The 21,301-nt window shown below is 54.4% G+C and overlaps 1 protein-coding gene across 10 annotated transcripts; it reads right to left on the bottom strand.

Annotated features, from left to right (window-relative positions):
- Positions 1 to 512: 512 nt before the first annotated feature.
- On the bottom strand, positions 513 to 20,990 carry ST6GALNAC6 (ST6 N-acetylgalactosaminide alpha-2,6-sialyltransferase 6). Of its 10 annotated transcripts, none has more exons than XR_006574223.1 (8): positions 20,945 to 20,990; positions 20,114 to 20,308; positions 16,443 to 16,507; positions 9,027 to 9,206; positions 7,560 to 7,957; positions 6,289 to 6,396; positions 5,325 to 6,185; positions 513 to 4,442 (listed from the first exon to the last, which is right to left on the bottom strand). XR_006574223.1 is itself a non-coding variant. In XM_044992924.1 (6 exons), exons 2-6 carry the CDS (start codon positions 16,455 to 16,457, stop codon positions 5,996 to 5,998), a joined length of 891 nt encoding a protein of 296 aa, XP_044848859.1. In that variant the 5' UTR covers positions 16,458 to 16,507; positions 20,114 to 20,807; the 3' UTR covers positions 5,114 to 5,995. The 10 variants fall into 10 exon arrangements, 1 of the variants encoding a protein (XP_044848859.1); XR_006574225.1 differs by having other exon boundaries at positions 20,214 to 20,308; XR_006574230.1 differs by lacking the exon at positions 20,945 to 20,990 and having other exon boundaries at positions 513 to 1,405; positions 4,323 to 4,442; positions 20,114 to 20,807.
- Positions 20,991 to 21,301: the final 311 nt, after the last annotated feature.

Here is a 21,301-nt window from a genome sequence, read left to right as displayed (position 1 = left end):
CAGCATCAGAAATTGGTCCTCAACTGTGTCTTATTGTGTTCGGATTTTGCCAGGGCCCTGGCTTTTTCCTCTCTCTCTCTCTAGCGCCCATCACCCATGTATCTGGACAACTCCCCACTATTAACAGATGTAGCCCCACAACGCACCTGAATGACAGGGAAAGAGTATGAGCCCCATGGCAAACTCACAGGGAGATTAAGGGCTTTCCCCATAAGACCTTTCTTCCTTCCACTCTCCCCTGTGTCCTAGCAGGAACCTCCCACCACCGACCATTATGCTGGACTCTGCTTTTCAGAAGCATTCACACTGGAGACCTGGAGAGAACTACATGGGAAAGGAGGTCACAGTATTATACAGCTGGCTGGGGGAAAGTTCACAGGGCTGGCGGGTGAGAGGGCATCAACCACTTTAATGAACCACTGTTACCAGTAGACGTTGCTAGGCAAGGCGGCCTCTCCCTGAGGCCTTGGAACGACAAAAGATCCAAATGCACAGAAACATGGTGGCTAAGATCATAGCAATATTTATTCCCCTACAAATCGTTACAAAACATTCACTCCTTGCTGATTTGAGACAATCCCAGATACAGGGGGTCCCTAGGAAGCAGTAACACAGGTCCAGGCTACCAGATGTGTTATGCTGACACTTCACAGCAGCTCACGAGGATCCGGGCCTCCGTGCTGAGTGAGGGGACCTGCAGTCAGAGAGGGCCTGCCCCCAGGCTAGCTGAGCTGAGGATCCGGCACAGAGTGATTGTGCTCCTTTAGAATCATAGAATCTCAGAGTTGGAAGGGACCTCAGGAGGTATCTAGTCCAACCCCCCTGCTCAAAGCAGGACCAAACCCAACTAAATCATCCCAGCCAGGGCTTTGTCAAGCCTGACCTTAAAAACCTCTAAACTAAATCATCCAAGCCTGGGCATTCTAGTATTTGAACCCCTTAAAGGGGCTCTGGCAGGTAGTCTAGGCTCAACAATGAACACTTTTACATTGGTATAATCTAACCAGGCTCTAAGAAACCTTTGCACACCATGTATGTGAGGATCTCACACAGTGAATTAAGCCTCACAATGCCCCTGTGAGCTCTATTACGATCATAACTCCCCTTTGACCGGTGGGAAACTGAGGCACGGGGAGGCTGCAGCATCAAGAACAGAATCCAGGAGTCCTGTCAGGCTGCGTTTGAACATAAGCCAATTGGATTCTTAGTACCCCCATGTGTTTGGTTTTTTAAATCCAGGACTGAAAAATTGATTAAAAAGGGAAGAAGAAAAAAAAAAGCCAGTAGTCACTATCTGTGGATCTACAAGCAAAACATCACATGTTCCTCTGGCTGCCTGCACTGCAGCAGGAGCAAATGAACAAATGCTTTCCCCCATGCTGTTGTGACACCATCCGTGCAGCTCCTGTACAAAAAAGGATGTTGTGGTCAGATAAGGTGCCACAGAGGTTAATGCTACTGTTAAATCAAGAGGCAGTGTCGAGAGCCATTCAAAACACTGGAAAATGGCTCCGCTTGCCAGCTGGGAAAGGATGGAACTGGGAGGGGAAGAAACTGCATTGCCAAGTTCTTCCACAGCCCAAGCAATGGAGAGAGGTGGGGGGGGGAAGCAAACCTCAGCACCCCATTTATTTGCATTGCTAGTTATTTTTATAGCAAACGTCTCCCATTAAATGGTACAACCACATGCTGTTATGTTACCATCCAGGTATTTACATCACATTTTCTATCCAGGTTCCATGTATAGTTTATAAAGGGTTAATAAATGATTAACAGATGTGCTCATAAATGGCTACGCCATGGTTATTAGAGAGCCTAATAGGTTGCTTATAACCAGGGCTCATTACTATACATATGCCTTCTACTGATCTGCTTCTAATTCATGCTACTTGTGTACAGAACAGGCTTCTATTAATCATTTATTAACCCTTTATAAATGCAATTTTATATTCAAGAGTGACTGATTTTTATAGGGGCTACCCAGCCGAGCGACTTGACAGTTCTGTTCAAAGGATCATTCGTGGAGGAGTTTAAGCAGATCGGCTGTTTACAGAAGCACAGAAGAGTAGCAGCAAAGAGAAAATCAAACCAAAAGGGGAACAACCCTACTTCCTTTACTGCATTCTCCAGAACCCTATCGGGTTTTGCAGAATTTGCCAGCACAGTACAACATGTACGGCTGGGCTTTCCAAAGGGTCCAAAACACATTAGGGGAGCAAGGCACCTAACAGCATTCGATCCCTTTGAAGGCCTGGCCTGGCCCACACGGGTGCTGAGCACCCATGACTCCCAGTGATGTAGATGGGGGTCAGACTGGCAAGCTGACATCAGTGGAGCTGCAGGTACCAGGCACCCAGTTGGGTTTGCCTCTAAGCCTCCATATCTCACCCTGCTTCTTGTGAAGTGGTTTTTAAAATATATTAACACAACTATTTTAGGACACCGATACAAATACAAGGACCAGGGGGGAAAAACCCACTCCCTCCCCCCCACCCAAAACATCTCAACCGTGTCGCTTCGAACACCCCCAAAGGTCCTGGCTATGGTGGGAAAGTAGCAGCTCCATAGCCTTTGTGCGGAAGGGTGGCCAGGACTTCTCCACTGGCTGTGGAGTCTTTTCCAAAGCTACATCCTCTAGGGTGGCAGTGATGTGTAGAATAGGCACCATGGTGCCCAGCGAGGTCACAGCTGGTGACACACTGCTGGGCACAGTTTGCTTCCTGTGTCCTGACTATCAGGGGTCACACGAGGCTCAGTCACACTGGTGTAAATCCAGAGCATCTCCATTGACTGTAGTAACCAAGAGCAGAGTTTGTTCATGTCAGTGGATATAGATTTAGCTGATCTTCTGCGGGGTGGGGGGGGGGGGGAAAGGCATTTTCTCCACCAAGGGGCATTTGTAAGTTTCAAGGTCCCCTTCCCACCTCCTTGCCATCACGCTCCTGCCTGTGTTCCCCTCCCAAAGTGCAGGGCGGGAGTCACCGCTTGCGATACCAGCCATGATCAAGACAACTGCACAAGGGCCATTCCCACCTGTGGGTGTCAGAGTAATAGGGGGTGGGGGGGATCTGCTCCCAGCTCTCACAGCCACGATGCAATTCCACTCCAGGGCTGCGTGGAGAATTTCTCTGCTGCGGGGAGATGTGCCCCCATTCAACCCCCAGAGGTGGAGCACAGAGCTGATGGTTTTTCCTCCGGCACGTCTATCAGTCTCTCCCTTGTTTTCAAAGAAAATGCTGCCGTATTCTACAGACACGGGGCTGGAGTCTGACCTCATTTACCCTGGTTCAGCTTGAGCAGGCTGGCTGCTGATTCACCCTGGTGGACACGGGATCAGAGTCAGGCCCCTGCGCTGTAACCAGTTCACAGTCAGGTTACTCCAGGGCCCAATCCTGCAGCCCTGCCCCAGACAAACGTCCCACTGGTTGCAGAGGGGAGTTTTGCTTGAGCGAGGATCTGGCCCACCGTGTTTTGGGCAGTTAAAAAAAATACTGCAGGCTTTTAGTGTTTGTTTTTGTAACTTGGAGATTTTCAGCAGCTATTGCCGAGGACCAGGGAAGGGCAAAACCCAACCTGGTGGGTGACTAGAAAGCAGCTGATGGCCCCAAGCTGAAGTGCACCTTTCATGCAGCCCCTGAATTGCTGGGGAAGGCAGAGAGGGAAAATGACCATGAGAAATGGCAGATGTGGGCTGGGGCTATGAGAGCAGGACAGAGGGAGAGCGTGGGAGTAAACACAAGGGGCCCAAATCTATTAATCTCAATCCATGATTCTGCATTGCCTACACCTTGTGCTGTCATTTAAGAGCAGGTTAGACAAACACCTGTCAGGGATGGTCTAAAGAACACTTAGTCCTGCCATGAGTGCAGGGGACTGGACCAGCTGACTCTCAAGCTCCCTGCCAGTCCTATGATTTCCCCCAGAACTGAGTAACTCCAAACCATAACAGGAGCATTTCACACCTACTCTACCCTGAGGCAACAGGGATCAAGCCTAAGGGGATCTACACTAAGAACAGAGCCATGTCTGACACCCACACACGGTCCCCTCAGCTGTGCGTGTACACGGAAGCAGCCGTGTGCAGCAAGCACGGAGTGGAGACCCCTCCCATGCAGTCATGATCAGTGCTTACTATCAAGTCTCAACATCTTAATTTAAGCTCTCAGTAACCTGGGGCATAACAGATCCAGTGGCAGGGGTCAGAGGCAGCCAGGCAGAACAGCGATCAGACAGACAGAACACGGGAGGCAGCGAAAAGTGCTCCTGGTTTGAGATGCTGAGGGTATAATTTCCACTTCCACAGTATTGCTGCCCTCTCTTACCACATGGCCACTCGCTCTCCCTGTGCAGACGTTTCATTGGCAAGAGGTGTGCGTGTTGGGGAGGCAGTGCCAATGGTCCCAGAAGCAGCAGCAGGAAAGCAGGAATTCACGAGAACTGCCCTGAAAATGATATGGAGAAGCCATGCAGAGTGAGCCTAGCAAATGGCACTGCCTCTTGGACACCAGCAGGGAGCGCCATTGCCACACGCCGAGACAGGCCAGGCAGCGAGTGCACCAGCAGCTGTCAGGTCTCTGCAGGGCTGCAGCAAGGACACAAAGCAGGACGTGCAGCCATGCAGCTGGGGGGGTCACTGCTGTGTCCTGTCTAGGAGTGGAGGAGGCATCGCAGCCCATGTGGACAGAGCTGGGGGGCGGGGGGTAGGTGGGGAGTCTTAAATAAACCACGGCCCCAGGCCTCCCAGCCCAGTGGGGGCAGCCAGCCGGCCACATGCCACCAAATCTTGATTTCACAAGTGGGGTTAAAGGAGGGCAGGGACCAGCTGCCAGCCAGCGGAAAGGGAGCTAGGGCAGCAAACGCCCTGGCGCGCGGCTCTCAGACTGGGCTTTGTCCAGGGCAGCTGGTGATGCCAAAACAAGACTCCAGAGGCGGAGCAGAGGAACCTCTCCACCCCCTGCCCAGTGCCCTCTGCAGTGCCTGTAGGCGTTGGTGCCCTTTTGAGACTGATACCCCCTTGTCCCCTAACACATCTCCGAATGACGGTCACACTCACACACACACCTCAGTGCCTCACAACTGTAACACACACACACCCCACCCTCAATGCCTCCCAGTGACCGTGACACTCCCCAACACAACACCCCTCCCACACCGCACAGGGCATCCCTGTCTTAAGCAGCCACCCCAGGGATCAGCCACCGGCAGCAGGGCAGAGCTATCAGGGGAGAGTGGGCTCTGTCATGGTCACTTATGGGGGGGTCAGTGCTTGGACAGCCTGTTGAAATGTGTCTCATGCCCCCTCCCGAGCCCTGCCTCAGACCCACCTGAGAAGTCTCCGCCCCAGAGGCTGGTGTCTTATAGGCCTCACTGGAAACTTGGAGACGCAGGCGGCAGTTTCCCAAGGCAGAGGCTGCCTGGAGCAGGGTCGCACTGCACAGCAGATATACCCTTCCGGGTACTCAGTATCAAGCTGAGCCTAGCAGAGCTGAGAGGGTTACAGTCCTCCCACCTCGGAAATACATTCTCCAGAAGCCAAGAGAGGCGAGACCAGAGCCGCCACCCAGAGCACTAAGTAGGGGTCGGCCGTTCCATCTGGGACGCCAGTGATTGTTCCCACTCACTCTCGGGCCTCTGAGCCGATCGCCGGCAAGGGAGTGAGGTGACCTCAAAGCAGGGAGCCAGCGATGTGCACTAGGTGTGTGGCCTGTCGGGGGGAAGGGGACACCATGAATCCAGCAGTGCCCGGTGCGTAGCAGGACTCCCTGGGCCTTGGGACTGCAGGTCAGGTCACTGGCACCGTGCCAGTCCCTTCCTCCCCTCACCCAGGCCTTCTGGCCCTGGACAGCCTGTAGTGTGGGGCCTCCTCCCTCAGAGCCCAGCCTGGCTCACAGGGTTAATCCAAGAGATGTTTTCCCATCCAGGTGGAGTTATCCCACTACTGGCACCAGCTGCTGGGTTGGGCACTCGAATGGCTCCATGTCTCCTCGGGGAGCCCCTAGTCCCAGGCCGGGTGGGAGAAGGTGATGTTGTAGAGGCTGGCCCAGCTGGCAAAGACCCGTTTCTCCGTGATGAAGCGGTGGTGGTTGCCCTTGTGGCTGCGCTCATTGTGGATGTAGGTGGTGCACTCGTCCGGGCCCTTGGGCTCGTAGTAGTGATATGCCATCTTGCCGGGCTGAGGTCTCCTGCTGCGGAGGACAGAGTTACAGGGTGAGCCGCTGGGGCGCTGCCAGCGGATGGCCAAGCGCTGGGATCCCGGGAGGGGGCACCTGGTGGGAGTTGGGTTCTTACCTGCAGTAGTTAGGGGGGACCATCCCGTAAACATGCACCTTGTCACACAGCTCCACGGCGATCACCATGGTGAACCAGCCTGTGCTCAGCCACGACCGGGACTTCTCCCTGCGAGACGGGGAATGGCAGGGGGCCGGCAGAAGGAGGGGGAGAGAGAGAGAACAAGAAGAGGAGATGGAGAGAGAGAAGACGAGGAGGGGGATGCGAGGGGAAGAGTGATGAAGGAAAGGAGTGTAGGATGGGGGGGGGGAGGACAGGGAGTGACCAGTTAGGAGAAGGTGGGAGGACATAGAATTATACTGATGCCAAGTTTTTGATTCTCCCATTTGATTCCCCCATCCCCACCCCATTTCTGCTCTCCCAAGGCTCCCCATCACCTGAGCAGCCTGGCTCCCCCTTCCCAGCTAGGGACTAGGATGCACTGCCAGGCAGGCGAGTGGCTCCAGAGGGCAGCATGGCCTCTTTTCATGGGTGTGCATCGCGAGACAGTCCAAGTCAGCAGCATTGCAGCAGGGGCAGACAATGGGGACGGGCTGGCCAGCGAGGCTGGGGCTCCAGTCACCAGGTGTGAGAATGCTACTCCTGGGGGAATTCTGCACCACTGCGCAACGCAGAATTTTGCAGAAATTAACATGTGCGCAGAATTTCCTTTCCCCCACAGAAATGGGATGCAATGCTGCTAACTGCCACTAGACCCACCAGAGCCCAGTTTGCACACAGAAGACATTGCAGGGGGCAGGGAGAGGGAGTTTGAGGGTTCCGGGCAGCTGCAGCTCCCAGCATACCCTGAGGAAGGAGAGGGCGGCCTGCAGGAAACTCCATGCAAGCCTGGGATGGAGCACCAGGCTGTTTCTCCCTCTGGATCCCTGGGCGAGGGGGAGCAGGTGTCTGGGCTGGGGGGGCCACGGCTGGTGTGTGTGTGTGTGGGGGGGGTATCTGGGCAAGGGGGGGGCCCGCAGCAGGGCTCTGGGGGGGAAGGGTTGTGGGTGTCTGGCCCCCTGTCCGGGCTTGGGAGCCAGAGAAACAGGAATCGGGTTGTCCTATGGGTTTCTTTAACTCTCTGCTCCTGGGGGAATTTCTGTGTGTCTGTATCGCTACAGACATACTTGCTGAGAGGTATTTTGAAATAAATGACCAAAACAACTGAAAGTGGCGTGATTATGTAGTAGTGTTCTGATAAATAAAGTTTGCAGAATTTTAAAATATTGCGTGCAGGATTTGTGGGTGCAGAATCCCCCCCGGAGTAGAATGGGAACGGGGCTCCAAGGTACCTGTCCTTCCCGGTCTCTCCCCGGAACAAGTCGTCGAACTGCTTCATGCGCCCGGGGGAGACCACGTAGGCCGACATGTTGGGGAAGGACATGCTGACGCGCTGGAGGATCTTGAGCAGGCTCTTCTGCATCTTGCTGGGCGGCCCCCAGAAGATGAGGATGGTCTCCGGGGTCTTGTTGACGAACTCTTGTGGCCTCTTCAGCACCCTGTAGACGCTGGAGTGAGCCACCACCCGGACCGTGGTCTTGTTGCCCACGTCTGCCTCATAGCTGGTGGTGGGGGCGTCGTTCATGCGGATGACGCACTCCGATTGGTCGATCTCTGAGCCCAGTTTGCTCCCAAGCAGGTGGCTGGAGCTGGTGATGATCACACACCGGTGGCAATGGGAATTCAGGGTCTGGGGAAGAAACCATCATTAGCAAGGACCCTGTGACCAACTAAGCCCTCCCCACCCTCATGACCCCGTGCGCCTTCCCTGCTCAGAACGCCCAGGCAACGGCGAGAACAGAACCGAGACCCTTCTCCTCCAGAGACACTGGCCCCTGCCACTTGAGCTACCAGGGGTTCTCTCTAAGGGAACAGGAAATAGGGCTGTTTTTTGGGCATGGCACTGGGCTGGGACTCAGGAGATCTGGGGTCAATTCTTGGCTCTGTCACAGACTCCCTGGGTGACCCTAGGTGGTCACAATCTCTCTGTGCCTCAGTTCCCAGTCTGTGACATGAAGCCAGGAACACTTCCTTTGTCTATTCAGACTGGAAGCTTTTTGGGGTAGCAACTCTCTATGTGGATACCCAGCACAATGGGATTCAGAGCAGGGAGAGCATTACGGGCACTGAAATACTAAGGGCAATACCGGACCTCTGGGTCACAGTTCTGGCTCCATGCAGTGGAGGGCCGTGCTCCACACTCACTAGCTAGTTCACTACCATGCTGCCCTTTGATAAGCACCTTCCATCCCAGGAGCCCAACCTGCTTACCAGACATTCCTTAACGAACCCTCTGAGCCTGCCTGGGAATTACTGCCCCCATTGCACAGACGGGCAAACCAGGGCACAGAGGGGCAAAGTGACTTGCCAAGGGCCGGTTAGTGAGCCAGAAGCAGAGTTGGTAACAGAGTCCGGAAGACCCAATTCCTGGTCCCTTGCTCTCAGCAATGGGTGGTGCTTCCACAATAGAAACACAAAGGTCCATTCTCCAGCTGAGTGGCTGCCATTTGTGTCATGTCACCTCTGCTCCACCAACTCCCACTGGGCAGGGTGCAGCCATACGGGGGCCAGAAAAGCAGTGTCCCTTCATGCTCCTAATGCACCAGCACGCTATCGCGTGGCTCCTCCCAGCGATCTATAATCCAGCCCTTCGTTCCCAGTATAAAACGTCCGCTGGGCTCACTCCCGAGATCCGGGAGCCAGACTGCGACAGGACCACCAGGGAGTGCCCCATGGCTCACCCGAGGTGGGCTGTGTACCTTGTTTCCATAGATGGGGAGGTATCCACTTTTCACCCCCCATTTCCTGAAGTTGGGGGGACGGTGGGATTTCCCCCGCAGGGCAGTGTAGTGAAAAACTTCGTTCCCGCTGTTCGAGCTGTAGATGATCAGCAGCATGATCAAAGCAAAGAGAACCACGAAGATTGCGGTGCGCTGGCCCTGGGGTCGGGAAGGGAGAGAACAGGACTCAGACAGTGCAGCGTCTCCAAGTGCCCTGCCTGGGCAAGGGCAGCCAAGGGGACCGGCAAAGCTTCTGCAATGGCCTAACCCTCACGAGCCTCATTCTTTCCCCCTCCTCCCCTACCTTGCCAGGAGCAGCAGCTGGGCAGGATTCCAGCCTACAGCTCCCACAAGCCTCAGATTTTAGGTGCCCAACTTAAAATACCCCGGGCACGATTTTTGGAAGCACTGAGCCCCTCTGCCTGTCCGGCAGCCGGTTTTCCACGTTGCCCTCCCCGCCCTCCAAATCAGTGGTAGCTGGAAAACGTGGCTCTCCATCCCAGGGGAGAAGGGGCATCTCCCAGAGCTCTCTAGCGCCCCCTCTGTCTGTCACAGCAGAGATCCCTGCAGCTACCACCACAGCTAAGGGCTCCAGAAGCACAAACACCCCCATGTTCTTTGACAGGCAGCCACGGCCAATTCCCCCCTCCCCAAGCTCTGCTGTGACACACAGAGGGATGTCAAGGGAGAGTTTGGCAATGGGCAGCTTTTTAAAGGAATATTCGCCAGGCTTTAATGGGACATTACCCCAAGCCCAGATGCACCGGGAAGCCAGACGCTGCTTTAAGCATTGTAACATTATCCATCATGGCCAGCAACTGGCCAAGCTTTTTGCCTCCACGTGCTGGCTTTGTCTGGGATGTGGCAGCAAAGAGACCACGAATGAAAGGGTTAATTGTGCGTTGCAGGGTGATGGTGGTGGTGGTAGGGGGGAGCGCAGGCCTGCAAGGGGCTGGAATTAAGGGGAGCTGGTGGTGCCGGATGGATGCAGCCCCAAGTGGAGCAAACAGCATGTGCAGGCTGGGGGAGCAGAGGACAGGCCTGGGCTGTGGCTTGTCCCTGGTTAAGTGGGAAGATCCCAGCAGGGAGGCCAGCTAACAAGACAATTGTGCAAAGAGACGGGGGCCCTGCAGCTTCCAGTCTGCCTCTGCAGCAGTGTGCTGGCTCCGTTATAGCAGGCGCCGTCGCATCAGAGCTTTCATTACAAACTCCATGGAAATGGCGGGGATCTTATGGTGAAGGAATTTATCACAGAGAGTGGATGGGACCCCCCCCTCCCCTCCCCACACACCTTATAATAAACCACATCTCACAGAGCCAGACAGAGAGAGAGGGAATCTTGCTGACTTTGAGTTTATGAGATTATCCTGCCCTCAAATTAGAAGGATTCAGACACTCCCGCCTTCCTATAACCACCATCATGCTTTACCCTGGTCTACTCGACCTAGCCCTTGGTGTAGACGCAGCTAGGTCCACGGAGAAATGCTTCCACTGACCTAACTACCGCCACTCAGGGAGGTGGAGTTCCTGCAGTGACAGAAAAACCCCTCTGCTGCTGTAGGATGCGTCTACACTGCAGGGTTATGCCGCGGTAGCCCCCCTAGTGCAAATGAGCCCTTACACCAGGGGTCGGCAACCTTTCAGATGTGGTGCGCCAAGTCTTCATTTATTCACTCTGATTTAAGGTTTTGCGTGCCAGTCATACATTTTAACATTTTTAGAAGGTCTCTTCCTATAAGTCTGTAATATATAACTAAACTACTGTTGTATGTAAAATAAATAAGGCTTTTAAAATGTTTAAGAAGCTTCATTTAAAATTAAATTAAAATGCAGAGCCCCCCAGACCGGTGGCCAGGACCCAGGCAGTGTGAGTGCCACTGAAAATCAGCTCGAGCGCCGCCTTCGGCACGTGTGCCATAGGTTGCCTACCTCTGCCTTTCATTGGGGGACTTCAAAGCCCCTTTCAGAAGTGGCCAAATGTTACTATTTTACACGGGGGAAAAACCGAGGTACAGGAACTCATATTCGGCAAGTCAGTGGCAGAGCTGGGTGCAGAACCCAGCAGACCTGATTCCCGGAGCTGGGTGCTAACCACTAGTCAATGCTACCCGAGGCAGAGGGGCCAAGAGTCCGTGCTTGTAAAGGGACTTTCCTAGAGAACGCTGCCAGGACCTCCTACAACTTATTATCCTAGTGCGGCTACTGCCGCTCCCTTTCAGCTTCATTACCACATCTTTTTCCTACTCTCCTTTTCTGTTTGGATTTCTAGCCTTACTTTCTTCCTTTGGGCTTACTAGTTTCTTTGGCCATTTTATAAAATTGCATTTGTTTTCCTTAGCTGGATATGGGGGGAGGGGGAGGTCAGGGAGCAGAGTCAGCCTGATTCACTTTTGTTGGCCTAACGTTTCTACAGGCACAGTTCTTCTGCATGTTTTTTCTCCACTATTCTGTGTAGGAGTGAATTCTTCTCATAATCATCTCATCATGCCCTGGTGCTCTCCTATTTGTCTGTCATACCCACCTGCCGCCTCTCATCGCACACTTAGAATCAGGGGCGGCTCTAGACATTTTGCCGCCCAAAACACAGCAGCATGCCGCTGGGGGCGCTCTGCTGGTCGCCGGTCCCGCGGCTCCGGTGGACCTCCCGCAGGCGCGCCTGTGGAGGGTCCGCCGGAGCCGCGGGACCAGTGGACCTTCCACAGGAATGCCGCCGAAGGCAGCTTGCCTGCCGCCCTCCCGGCGACCAGCAGAGCGCCCCCCGCGGCATGCCGCCCCAAGCACGTGCTTGGCGTGCTGGCGTCTGGCGCCGCCCCTGCTTAGAATACAAACGGTCAGGGGCAGAGACTGTAGTTTTGTTACGTGTGTGTCAAACACCTACCACAACGAGACCCTGCTCTCCGATTGGGGCCCCTAGCCATGACCTTAAGCCAAATAATTCCTGCATGGATGGAACCAACTGCAGGACAGGGGTCTTAGCTGTTAGTTTGGTCTATGCAGGAGTAAACTCTTGTTGAATTGGACGCATAGACATTAGCTGTGTTTACAAAACTTAATGCAAGCAGAAATGTTGGCTTTTCTTTTCAATCCAATGAAAACAAGTGGATTTAAAAACCAACAACAATTAAACATGCTCCCCCCCAGAACCATGAGCACAAACAACATTATGCCAGTTCCCAGAATTGAAACAAAAGTGAAACTGACCAGGCTGGCTTCACCATCCAAGTTCTGTGAAAGGCAAAAAAAAAAAAAAAAAAAAAAGCGAAGCAGCATTTTAAACGGACAGTAGTGAGCTCGTCAAAGTTCCAGGGTTATATTATTAGCAAAAGAGGAAAGGACGCTGGTTTTCAAAAGCAGCATATGCCCCTGCCTCCTCCCCGCCAGTTACACCCTGTGCAGGGCAGGATGTGGCACTATGAAGCGTTCAATATTGGACTAACTCTGCTCCCAATGGTAATTCCCACTGGCTTCCATGGCAGCCGTTAGGCCAGCGTTGAACACTTCTGAATATCCCTTCGTCATGCTGACTTGTTCTCTCACATACTTCTCTAATACCTGCTGATCACCAGGGCTACTTGCGTTGAATCTTGGCTTTCTCTCTCTCTCTGCAGCTGGGAGGGAGAGAGAGTGTGAGAGTGAGTGAGTGCATCACCCCAAGCTCATTTCTTTCGCCTGGTCTATTTGTCAGTGTTTCTTGGGCCCTCTCCCCTCAGTACCTCCTTCCTCATGCGAGCTGGAAAGCCTGTGGGTGCCTGGTAGTTATTGGGTTCCTCCTTGTGCCAGATTTGTGGGAACTGCCTGGCTATGCGGATGCTCTGTATTCTAGGCCTCACATTTGGTTGATACTGTCCAGTGCTTACAGGCGCCTTGTCAACAGATTACTTCGATAATCCACAGAAGTCAGAAAGCGCCGCACGCTGCCTCAATCTCTGTGCGCTGGTGACTTCTCCTGTTTGGGCTCCTTTTTGTTGACACGAACGTCTGTCTTGTTGATTTAACCGTAAATCAGCCAAGAAAAAGAGTGAATTCCTTGAAAGGTCAGGAGGGGATGAGAAGAGACAGCTGCTGTGCAGCTGGTCAGTGAGTACTAAAGTTCAGACCTAATGTTCGTTCTCTGGCATCACTCGGCTGATTTCATCTATTTTTTAAAGACTAAATAAAGTGATTTAAAGCCACCAGGATGCACTAAACTGTGCAAAAGCTCTGTGGGTAGCAGCACGATCCTATTTCCTGTACCCTTGTCCTCGCTTCCCCCATTCTCTCCTTCAGGGCCGGATCTAAAGCCCACATATGTCAATGGAAAGAGTTTTTAGATCAGATCCCCTCTTGAAGCAGACAGGAGCATTGCCTGTGCAAGGACTGAATACCGGCACTGAGATACCCAAGTGACGAGGGCTGGCTGGAAAGATGGAGAGAGAGATGGAATAAAAACCCTGATAGCACCTTCATAATTTGGCTTGGAATAAGACACTGGGGAAAGTTTAATCTAGGTTTTATCTGGCTTTTCTCTTCCTCTCTGAGGCTCACTGAAATGCTATTGTTCACACTCACAACACCCTCACAGCCACCATTCAGCATGCTGCAGCAGTCACCACTAGATCATGTTTCAGAAACACCCTTTCAACCTGTTAAACAAAACATCAGTGCTCAACATGGAGGAAAGAGAACACCAACTGCTTGGGGGGGTGGGGGGGCAAAAACCGGACACAACTCACCCTCCGGGCCCTTAGATCCCGGATTACATTACAGCAGGAAGTCCTATAATTCCTTGTTGGAATAGGAGGCCTCATCTTTAGGCAAAAGTCCCATGGACTGCAGGAGCAGGCCCCAGCGCTGCCTTCCTTGACTGGAAACTAACAAAGGCTAATAGGCTATGGAGCAACACAGGGACCCAATACCCCAGCAGGCTACCAGCAACCTGCCCGCTGCTTTCTGTGCCAGGAACCTCAGATGGACGTAAGCCAAGACTGCGTTTTCTCCTCCCTTGGAGTTAATTTGTTTTCAGAGAGACTGAACCTCAGGGCAAACACTCCTGGGTGGGGTTTATTCACTTCCCTGCTCTCTTTCCAGTGAAAGCTCAGCTGGATTTCATGGTGCATTTGAAAACAATGCAGCCCAGTAATCTGGAGCTGGCAGCTAATGAAACCCAGCTCCCACAACAGGGCAGATGCAGGTTACCTGGCTACTATTTCACCAAGACTTCAGGGTACAAAGATTTGATGTGAACTCCACTACTTGGTGTGCCTGCTCTGAGCCGTTGAGAATGCACAGATCTCCTGGAGAGGAAAACCACTAAGACACATCTTTCCTGCATGGCCTCATCTGCACAGCACTTCACAAACATGAGTTCGTGAGTCCTCATATCAGGCTTGACAACAGAATCAGACACATTAGCCCTGTTTTACCATGGGGAAACTGAGGCACTGAGTGCTTTGGGATAGGGGCTGAGTCTATAGGAAGCACCCAGCACAATTGGAGCGCTGATCCCAACTGGGGCTTCTGAGGGCTACTGTAATTAGCATTAAATAACCAAATAATAAGAGGTGAAGGCCAATCTTTTCAAAGGTGGCCACTGGGCTTGGGTGTCCAACCTGAGTCACCGTGGGCCTGATTTGTAGAAAGGTGGCGCACCTGCAGCTCCAGCCAAAGTCAACGGGAGCTGTGGGTGCTCAGCGGCACTGAGCAACAGACCCTGCGTGTCTCGAGTTGGAGCTGGTTTTTGTAGATGTTGGCTCAAATGACTGCCCAAGGTCATGGCTGGGATTAAAACCCAAGGGCCCTATTCTCCCACTGCAGGACACAAGGTCCCACTGGACCTCAGGGAGAGTTTCTCCTACCCCATAGCCACGGGGCTGCCTGGGACCCAAAGCAGTTTTCAGACTGCTATCACTAGTGGGCAGAATACAGGAAAACAGACGCAGATGAACATACACAGTTGTGATGGAGCAGAGGGCGAGGCTGGCTGGGAGAGAACCATCCCTCATGTCAATGGAGATCCACCAGAGCTGGGCTGGTCAGCAGCCTTACTGGTGTGGGGAGTGGGGGAAGTGGTGACGGGGAGGAGTGGGGAGGGTAACGATGCCCAGAGCAGTCCAGGAGAGGAGGGCAGGACAGTAGCGGAGTAAGAGATGAACGCTGGAAGGCTTGGAGAGAAAGGTCAGAGCTGGGGAACCTAAAACCAGGCAAGACTCCACCACTCCCCAGTTTAGTCACAAGTCTAAAGCTCTGGCCATGCTCCCCGAGGCCCAGAGATTTTAGTGAGCCCCAGAGGCTCCCCCTGTCTCAAGCAAGAGTCCTCCCCCTGAATCTCTAAGCAAGAACTCCAGGGTCCCCTCATATCTCCCGTGAGACTCCCCTGTGCCTCATAGGAACCTGGGCTGATGCACAGATTCTGCTGGAAACCAGGCTGAGTCCCCCAGTTCTGCCCTGACTTGAGGTAAAGTCTGGAGGTTTCTCTTGAGCCTGGATCTGCTCAGATGCCCCCTGGGCCTCTGACCATGGGCTGGGACCCTCTCCCCTGGAGTCTGGTCCTCTGGTGAGATTTCTGCTACCTCCTGCTTCCATCAAGGCTGGAATGAACCACCCAGCGTTGCTGTAGCTCCCTCTTTCAAGAGCCCGGAGGACAGGGCAGGAGGTCAGGGTTTAGTCAGGGCAGGCTTTCCCCAGTCCCGAGTGACAGGCTCGTCGGAGCAGCCTGAGGAGCAAGGAACACCTACCGCTGGCTCCCTCTGTGACCCAGGGCTAGGTGGATTTATCGGGGTTGTGTTTAAATCGCGTACAGCCACAGGCTCCAGATGCCACGCTCCGAGGGTTAAGCACAGCGATTATGTGCTGAGCTGCCCTGAACCCAGAGCACAAGCTGCCACTGCTGCACGGAAACGAAACCTAAGCCAGTGAAAAATCACATTAACCTCCAACGCTGTGCCGGGAAGGTCAGTGAACCAGCTCTGGTAGATGGCTGAGCAGAACAAGCTCCAAAGGGGAGGAGAAAGCCCAGCCGTCACCACCACTGACCCACAGCGAGAGCCTCCGGATCATACTCCCTGATCAAAGGTGCTAGGAGATCCCGGCAAAGCCTTGCTCAGCTCCCGGAACCGCCGCCACCAGCTGTCCCAATCCCTGGGCCGGCTAATGGGCCAGCCCTGAGCTGGAATGGGCGAAAGGTGTTTAGAAAACTATTTAACCTCTGGCTTCAGCTTCCTCCATCTGTGACGTGGGGAGAACATCAGCCAGCTCTGACGGCCGGGTTGAGGACTGACAACTCGCCCATGCCAGAATGCCCTGAAGACGCAAAGCGCTTGGACCCAGGAGGCAGGAGGTTCCATGAGACCCTCCGAGGGCCCGGGAGATGGATGCTCGGGACAAGGACTGCAGGGCTGCTTCGTGGGGAGGACTTACCGTGTCGTTACTCATGTCTCTCTGCCAGCCTTAGTGCGGAGCCCTCATCAGCATAACTCGGGCACCTGCAGAGAACCACAGAGGCATGGTCACTCTCTGAATTACCCGCTCCCTTCCTCGAATACAAGTCCATGGCTACCAATCTCCACCCCATCATGCTCCGACCCGCATGACAGTACAGCCCAAACCTGCCCCAAACACGTCAGGCTGGGCTTGGGCGCACCTACAGGGCCAAACATGCCACATTGCTGCATGGTGCTCTCCTGACCTGATCCAAAGCCCAGCGAAGGCAGGGCAAAGAGCTTTGAATCAAGCCCTCTGGCACCGTACTGCCTTCCCAGATGTGTAACATCTGCCCGGCTGCGTATCACAGCTGCGTATCAGGGCTTTCTCTGAACAGCTCCATTTTGGATGTCGCTATTTCTCCCCAACCCCCTTATTTTGGTCCTTCATCTCCCTCAACCTGGGCTCTGCACCTAAATGGCCCTTTTCATGCACCTTGCTCCCAGGCTGTCTTCTCCCTTCTGCTCCATCTCCCAAGCGCAGCCAGGTCCAAAGTTGGAGTACTGAGTCCTCTGACCTGAGGGTGGGTCCTCCACTCTCCCCTCCCGCTGGGAAGCATCCCCTCCCTCCTACAGCCTTTCATTAAAGCAGGGGTGGTGCAGGGGAACCACGCCACAGGGTGAAAGCTCAGTCACTTTTCTGAAGCGTAAGTCGGCCATGTGTTTAATGCTCCTCAGACAGACAGACAGCTCGTCATCCCAGAACTGCTGCTGGTCAGAGAGATCTCCCAGGAGGAAGAAAAGCAAGCTGTGGTTTGTAAACCGATTAGCCATACATAAAATCAGCTTACATAATGGATCATTACAGTGAAGCACAGCAGTTACAGCTGGGGTCTGGGAGCTAGGACTCCTGGGTTCTATCCCTGGTCCTGACACCTTGGTCAAGTCACTGGATCTCCTAGACTTCAGTAGCCCCATTTGTAAACTGGGGAAAACAATAATATCTGCCACAAGGTAGGAGGAAGGGTTGAGAGATTTAATTTCATTAGTTAATGTTTGTAAAGGGCTTTGTGATGCCCTTAGATGGAAGGCCCAAGAGATGGGTCAAATATTCCTCTGCTCGGTGATCCGGCCTGGATCTTCCAAACCCCAGGGGTTATGAGTCAGCTGCAACTCTCCTTCCTCAGCTAGCGCTGGAGAAGTGAGCTCAGGATCAAAACCAGTGTTTGTATAGCAATGTCTTGTGCTAGGGCAGCTTGGCAGACTCGTCAGTCTCCTCCTCACAGGCTCATTCCCTGGCAGGGAGGTGGAGGGAGGGCTCTCCTAGGCAGACCTCGGCATAAGCATGCCTACCACCCCCTGGCTTACTACAGCGCCAACCTGCAGGCTGGCTAAGCTTTAGGAGGAGATTATTTTCCTGCCCAGAAAGCTCAGTGAAATCCATTCAAACAAATACCCGATCAAGGGACATAAACCAGCTGGGGGACAACGTTTACCCATGATCGGGTCAACCCAACCTCTCTAAGGGGATTGCGCTCTCCAAAGATACAAAATCTCATTAAAACAAACGGAGCCGGCCACCTCTCAGAGGGCTCACGCTGGGTTTTACATGGGTGGAGGGGAAGGGCTGGCTGGGTCAGAGAGAGAGGGAGCTTTTCATGGTCACCTCCCCAGCCTGAATCCAGCCTAGGCTGATGAGGACTTCAAGTTGGTGCCATTTGAGGGCTCTTTGGTGGCCTGTGTGAAATGAAGGTTAGGACGTTTAAGTCCCACCCGGCTCTGCCACTGGGTGAGTCAGTCGATTTCCCTGTGCCTCAGCTCCCTGATCTGTAACTGGGAGAGAACAGCCCTGAACGGGGGTGCCGTGAGGACAAATACATGACCAACTGTGAGGCCCTCAGGCCCTCTGGTAATGGAGGCCATGCATGTAAACAGACAGGTTGGTCTGTCTCAGCCCAGTTCTTGGTGGACAGGTGCCTGCATCATTAACTCCATCCCCACAACTGGCACGCCGCAGCTCCCTTTGCTGGCAGGCTCAGCCCGGAGGCTGAGTGAATAGGGCAGGAGGACGGAGCTCCCCTCTCCCCACTAGCAGGGGTCCCCTCCAGCTCAGAAGAGAGAGGTGGGGGAAGGTGTCACCATTGATGTACCTTAGTCTGGGAGAAGGGTCTTCGATCTGTCCCCAGCACAGGCAGTAGCAGGGCAAGCTTCCGCCCTGCTACCCTGCCAAAGTCCTGGAAAAACTAAAGCAGCAGAGGGCAGCTCAGTCTCCATGGCCCAATCTGACAGCGACCTCTTTGCTGAGACCAGCTACAGATGGGGATGCCTGTGCAATAGGAAATGGGCTGAGAACATACTAACTCACTTCACAGAAGGGCTCCCAGTTCACGCCAGCCCCTTTGTGAACAATGAAGCCCTAAAGAGTATATTCTTTTCCCTCCCACGCTAACGTGCACGTGGACACACACTCTCTGCAGGCATTCACCGTTCCACAGTTGCTCCATACCAAGCACAGACCTAACCAATTGTTTTTTGAAGTCCTCATTACTGAGTCACTGCAATTTCCCCTCTTCGGTACTTAGCATGATTGGAAAAATCCTCTTTCCTCACTGCCTTGGGAAGGCTGGGAAATAACACACACACACACGCACAAACACACACGAAGGGGAGTTAATTTCACACAGCCTGGGAGCCCCGACTGCAGAGGTGACCCAAGGGGGCTTCCTTGTAACTCTGTCCTGGGCAGTCACTGCTGGGGAAAGGAGCCAGAGGGACAGCCTGACAAATGCTCTCCGATGGCTTTTGGGCTAGGGTCACAGGGATCACCTCTGCCCCAGCCAGTCACTGTGCGTGTGGCCTGACTGACAGTGGGACGGGTAGGGGAAAGGACAGCAGAGAGGAGCCCATACAGATGTCAGCCTGCACTGAACTGGGGCTGCCCCTGGAAAGAAAAGTGTGCGGGGTGGAAAAGGTTAGGCTGACCCAGGATCAGCTCTAGAAATAGTGTCCTGGATGAACTTACATTTTGGCACCCCTGCTGCCTTCCCAGCCCTTCCCCCTGGCCCCTCCCAGCCTTCCCCTGCATCGCCCCTGCCCCCGCTGCCTCCCTGGGTTTCTCCCGAGCTCCCTCCCACAGCCTCACACCCAGGCCCACCTGCTCCTTGCCACGGTGTCACCCCATAAGGCCAGCCCTGGGCCCTGCCTGCTGTCCGGGCTGGGTCCGGGGCGTTTGCAAGTGCAGCGGGTGCAGGGAAGAGCCAACCAACTTGCAGTGAGGAGACGGGACTAGGAGCTGGGCTGGGAAACCAGGGGGGGGCGGCGAGCAGGGAGCCTTCCATTGGGAGCAGGGCACTCCTGCCATGCCGGACCGCACCCCGCTGGCAGCAAGAGGGAGCCCGAGCCCCTTGACCACGGATCCCCCCTGACCACAGTGCCCTGGACAGTTGCCCACCCCTAAGGCTGGCCCTGGCTGGCACCCATGCAGGAGTGGGCCACAACGGTGCCATCAGCGCGCCCCAAGTGCTGCCAGCCCTGCTCAGCACCAGACGAGGAGGATGGGGCCTGGTCAGACTCCGTGTGCACCAGTCGTGCTTTGAGACTGGCAAAGCTCATCCTCCCCAAAGCTTCCCAAACCCCCAACGTAGGCACAATGCCACCTGCATCTATCACCTGGCTGTCTCCACTCCTTCCTCCTCCTCCTGGCTCTCCTCCCCATCCTGGAGTCCACAACATCCCCCCTCGGCTGGCGTGGGAAGCCGTCCGTTCTCACCAAGCACGATTCATCCTCTTTAACGCTCAGCCTCCCAACTACACCGAGTCGGTTTGCGCCTTCACCACTCTCCTCTCCGGGCCTCGCCTGAATAGCTGAGGGGCGGGGAGATAATGTTTCGTGTGTGAGGAAGGAAAAAGCGAAGGCAGATAATGTTCTGTGTGGGTGGGAGGAGGATGGAGGCAGAGGGAGAGAAGCAGGGAATCATCACTTGGGTTGGAAAACAGCTCTGGGAGGTTATTACCGCTCACACACCCCCTCATCCTCTGCATGGTGGCAGGAGCAAATACCCTCTCCCTGGCTGGGACCCAACAGGTGGGTGGCTTGGTCTGAGCCTTGAATTTCCCCAGACCAGGTGATGGCACAAGGGGTGCTAAAAGGAGAGAGAGGGAGGGGAGGAGAGCAAACAGCCAGGGGAAGGGGCTCAGGGCTCCCCCAGGGGCAGTGATTCAGCACCCCCCAGCCCATCCAGCCCCGAACACACGCACTAGGAGTCTGAGCCAAACCCAGTGAAGTCAGTGGGCTAATTCCCCACCACTCTGCTTGCCTCTGGGCTGCGCTGTCGTGTGCTTCGTTCCCGATGCCCTACTCGCCCAGCAGCTTCAGAGTCCTCCCCAACTAGGAATTTCACCGGCAAATCCCTAGTGATCAGGACCAAGGTGAAGTGCAAGCCTGGAGGACGGGTCCCAGATCAGAGAGGGAGGCCTCCCTGAAGTTTCCCCTCTTCTTACCTGGGCGAGACCTTTCATCTGAGGAAAGCTGAGAGCCTGGGGGGCCTCTCCTCCGAGTCTTCCCCCCACTCCAAGGGACTGTGAGAAGGCCCCAGCTCCCACTGCCAGGCTGCCCTTCCATCTTGAGGCTCACGCTGTCACATCTCTGCCCCCGGGGAGGGCTGATCCGATCTGCTCTCAGCAACCTCCTAGAGTGAAAAGCCCAACCAGCTGCCCCTCTCCGCCTGGGAAAAACAGAGTGAAACGAGCGGCGCCGCTAATCCGCCGGGATCACAGAAATACTCGGATCTGGCTAAACTGGGGCAGCGCACGACGCCTCTGCCCAGGGAATCCCACCTTCCTGCTCTAATCCGCCGC

Source organism: Mauremys mutica, chromosome 18 (genome assembly GCF_020497125.1).
Source record: "Mauremys mutica isolate MM-2020 ecotype Southern chromosome 18, ASM2049712v1, whole genome shotgun sequence".
NCBI lineage: Eukaryota > Metazoa > Chordata > Testudines > Geoemydidae > Mauremys > Mauremys mutica.
Note: the sequence above shows the minus strand (reverse complement) of the source record. Positions and strands in the feature narration are given on the sequence as shown.

Coding starts and splice junctions, on each gene's coding strand:
- ST6GALNAC6 (XM_044992924.1), bottom strand. Junction 6,397..7,559: donor GGAGAGACCGGGAAGGACAG/GTACCTTGGAGC, acceptor CCCGTCTCGCAG/GGAGAAGTCCCGGTCGTGGC. Junction 6,186..6,288: donor GTCCCCCCTAACTACTGCAG/GTAAGAACCCAA, acceptor TGTCCTCCGCAG/CAGGAGACCTCAGCCCGGCA.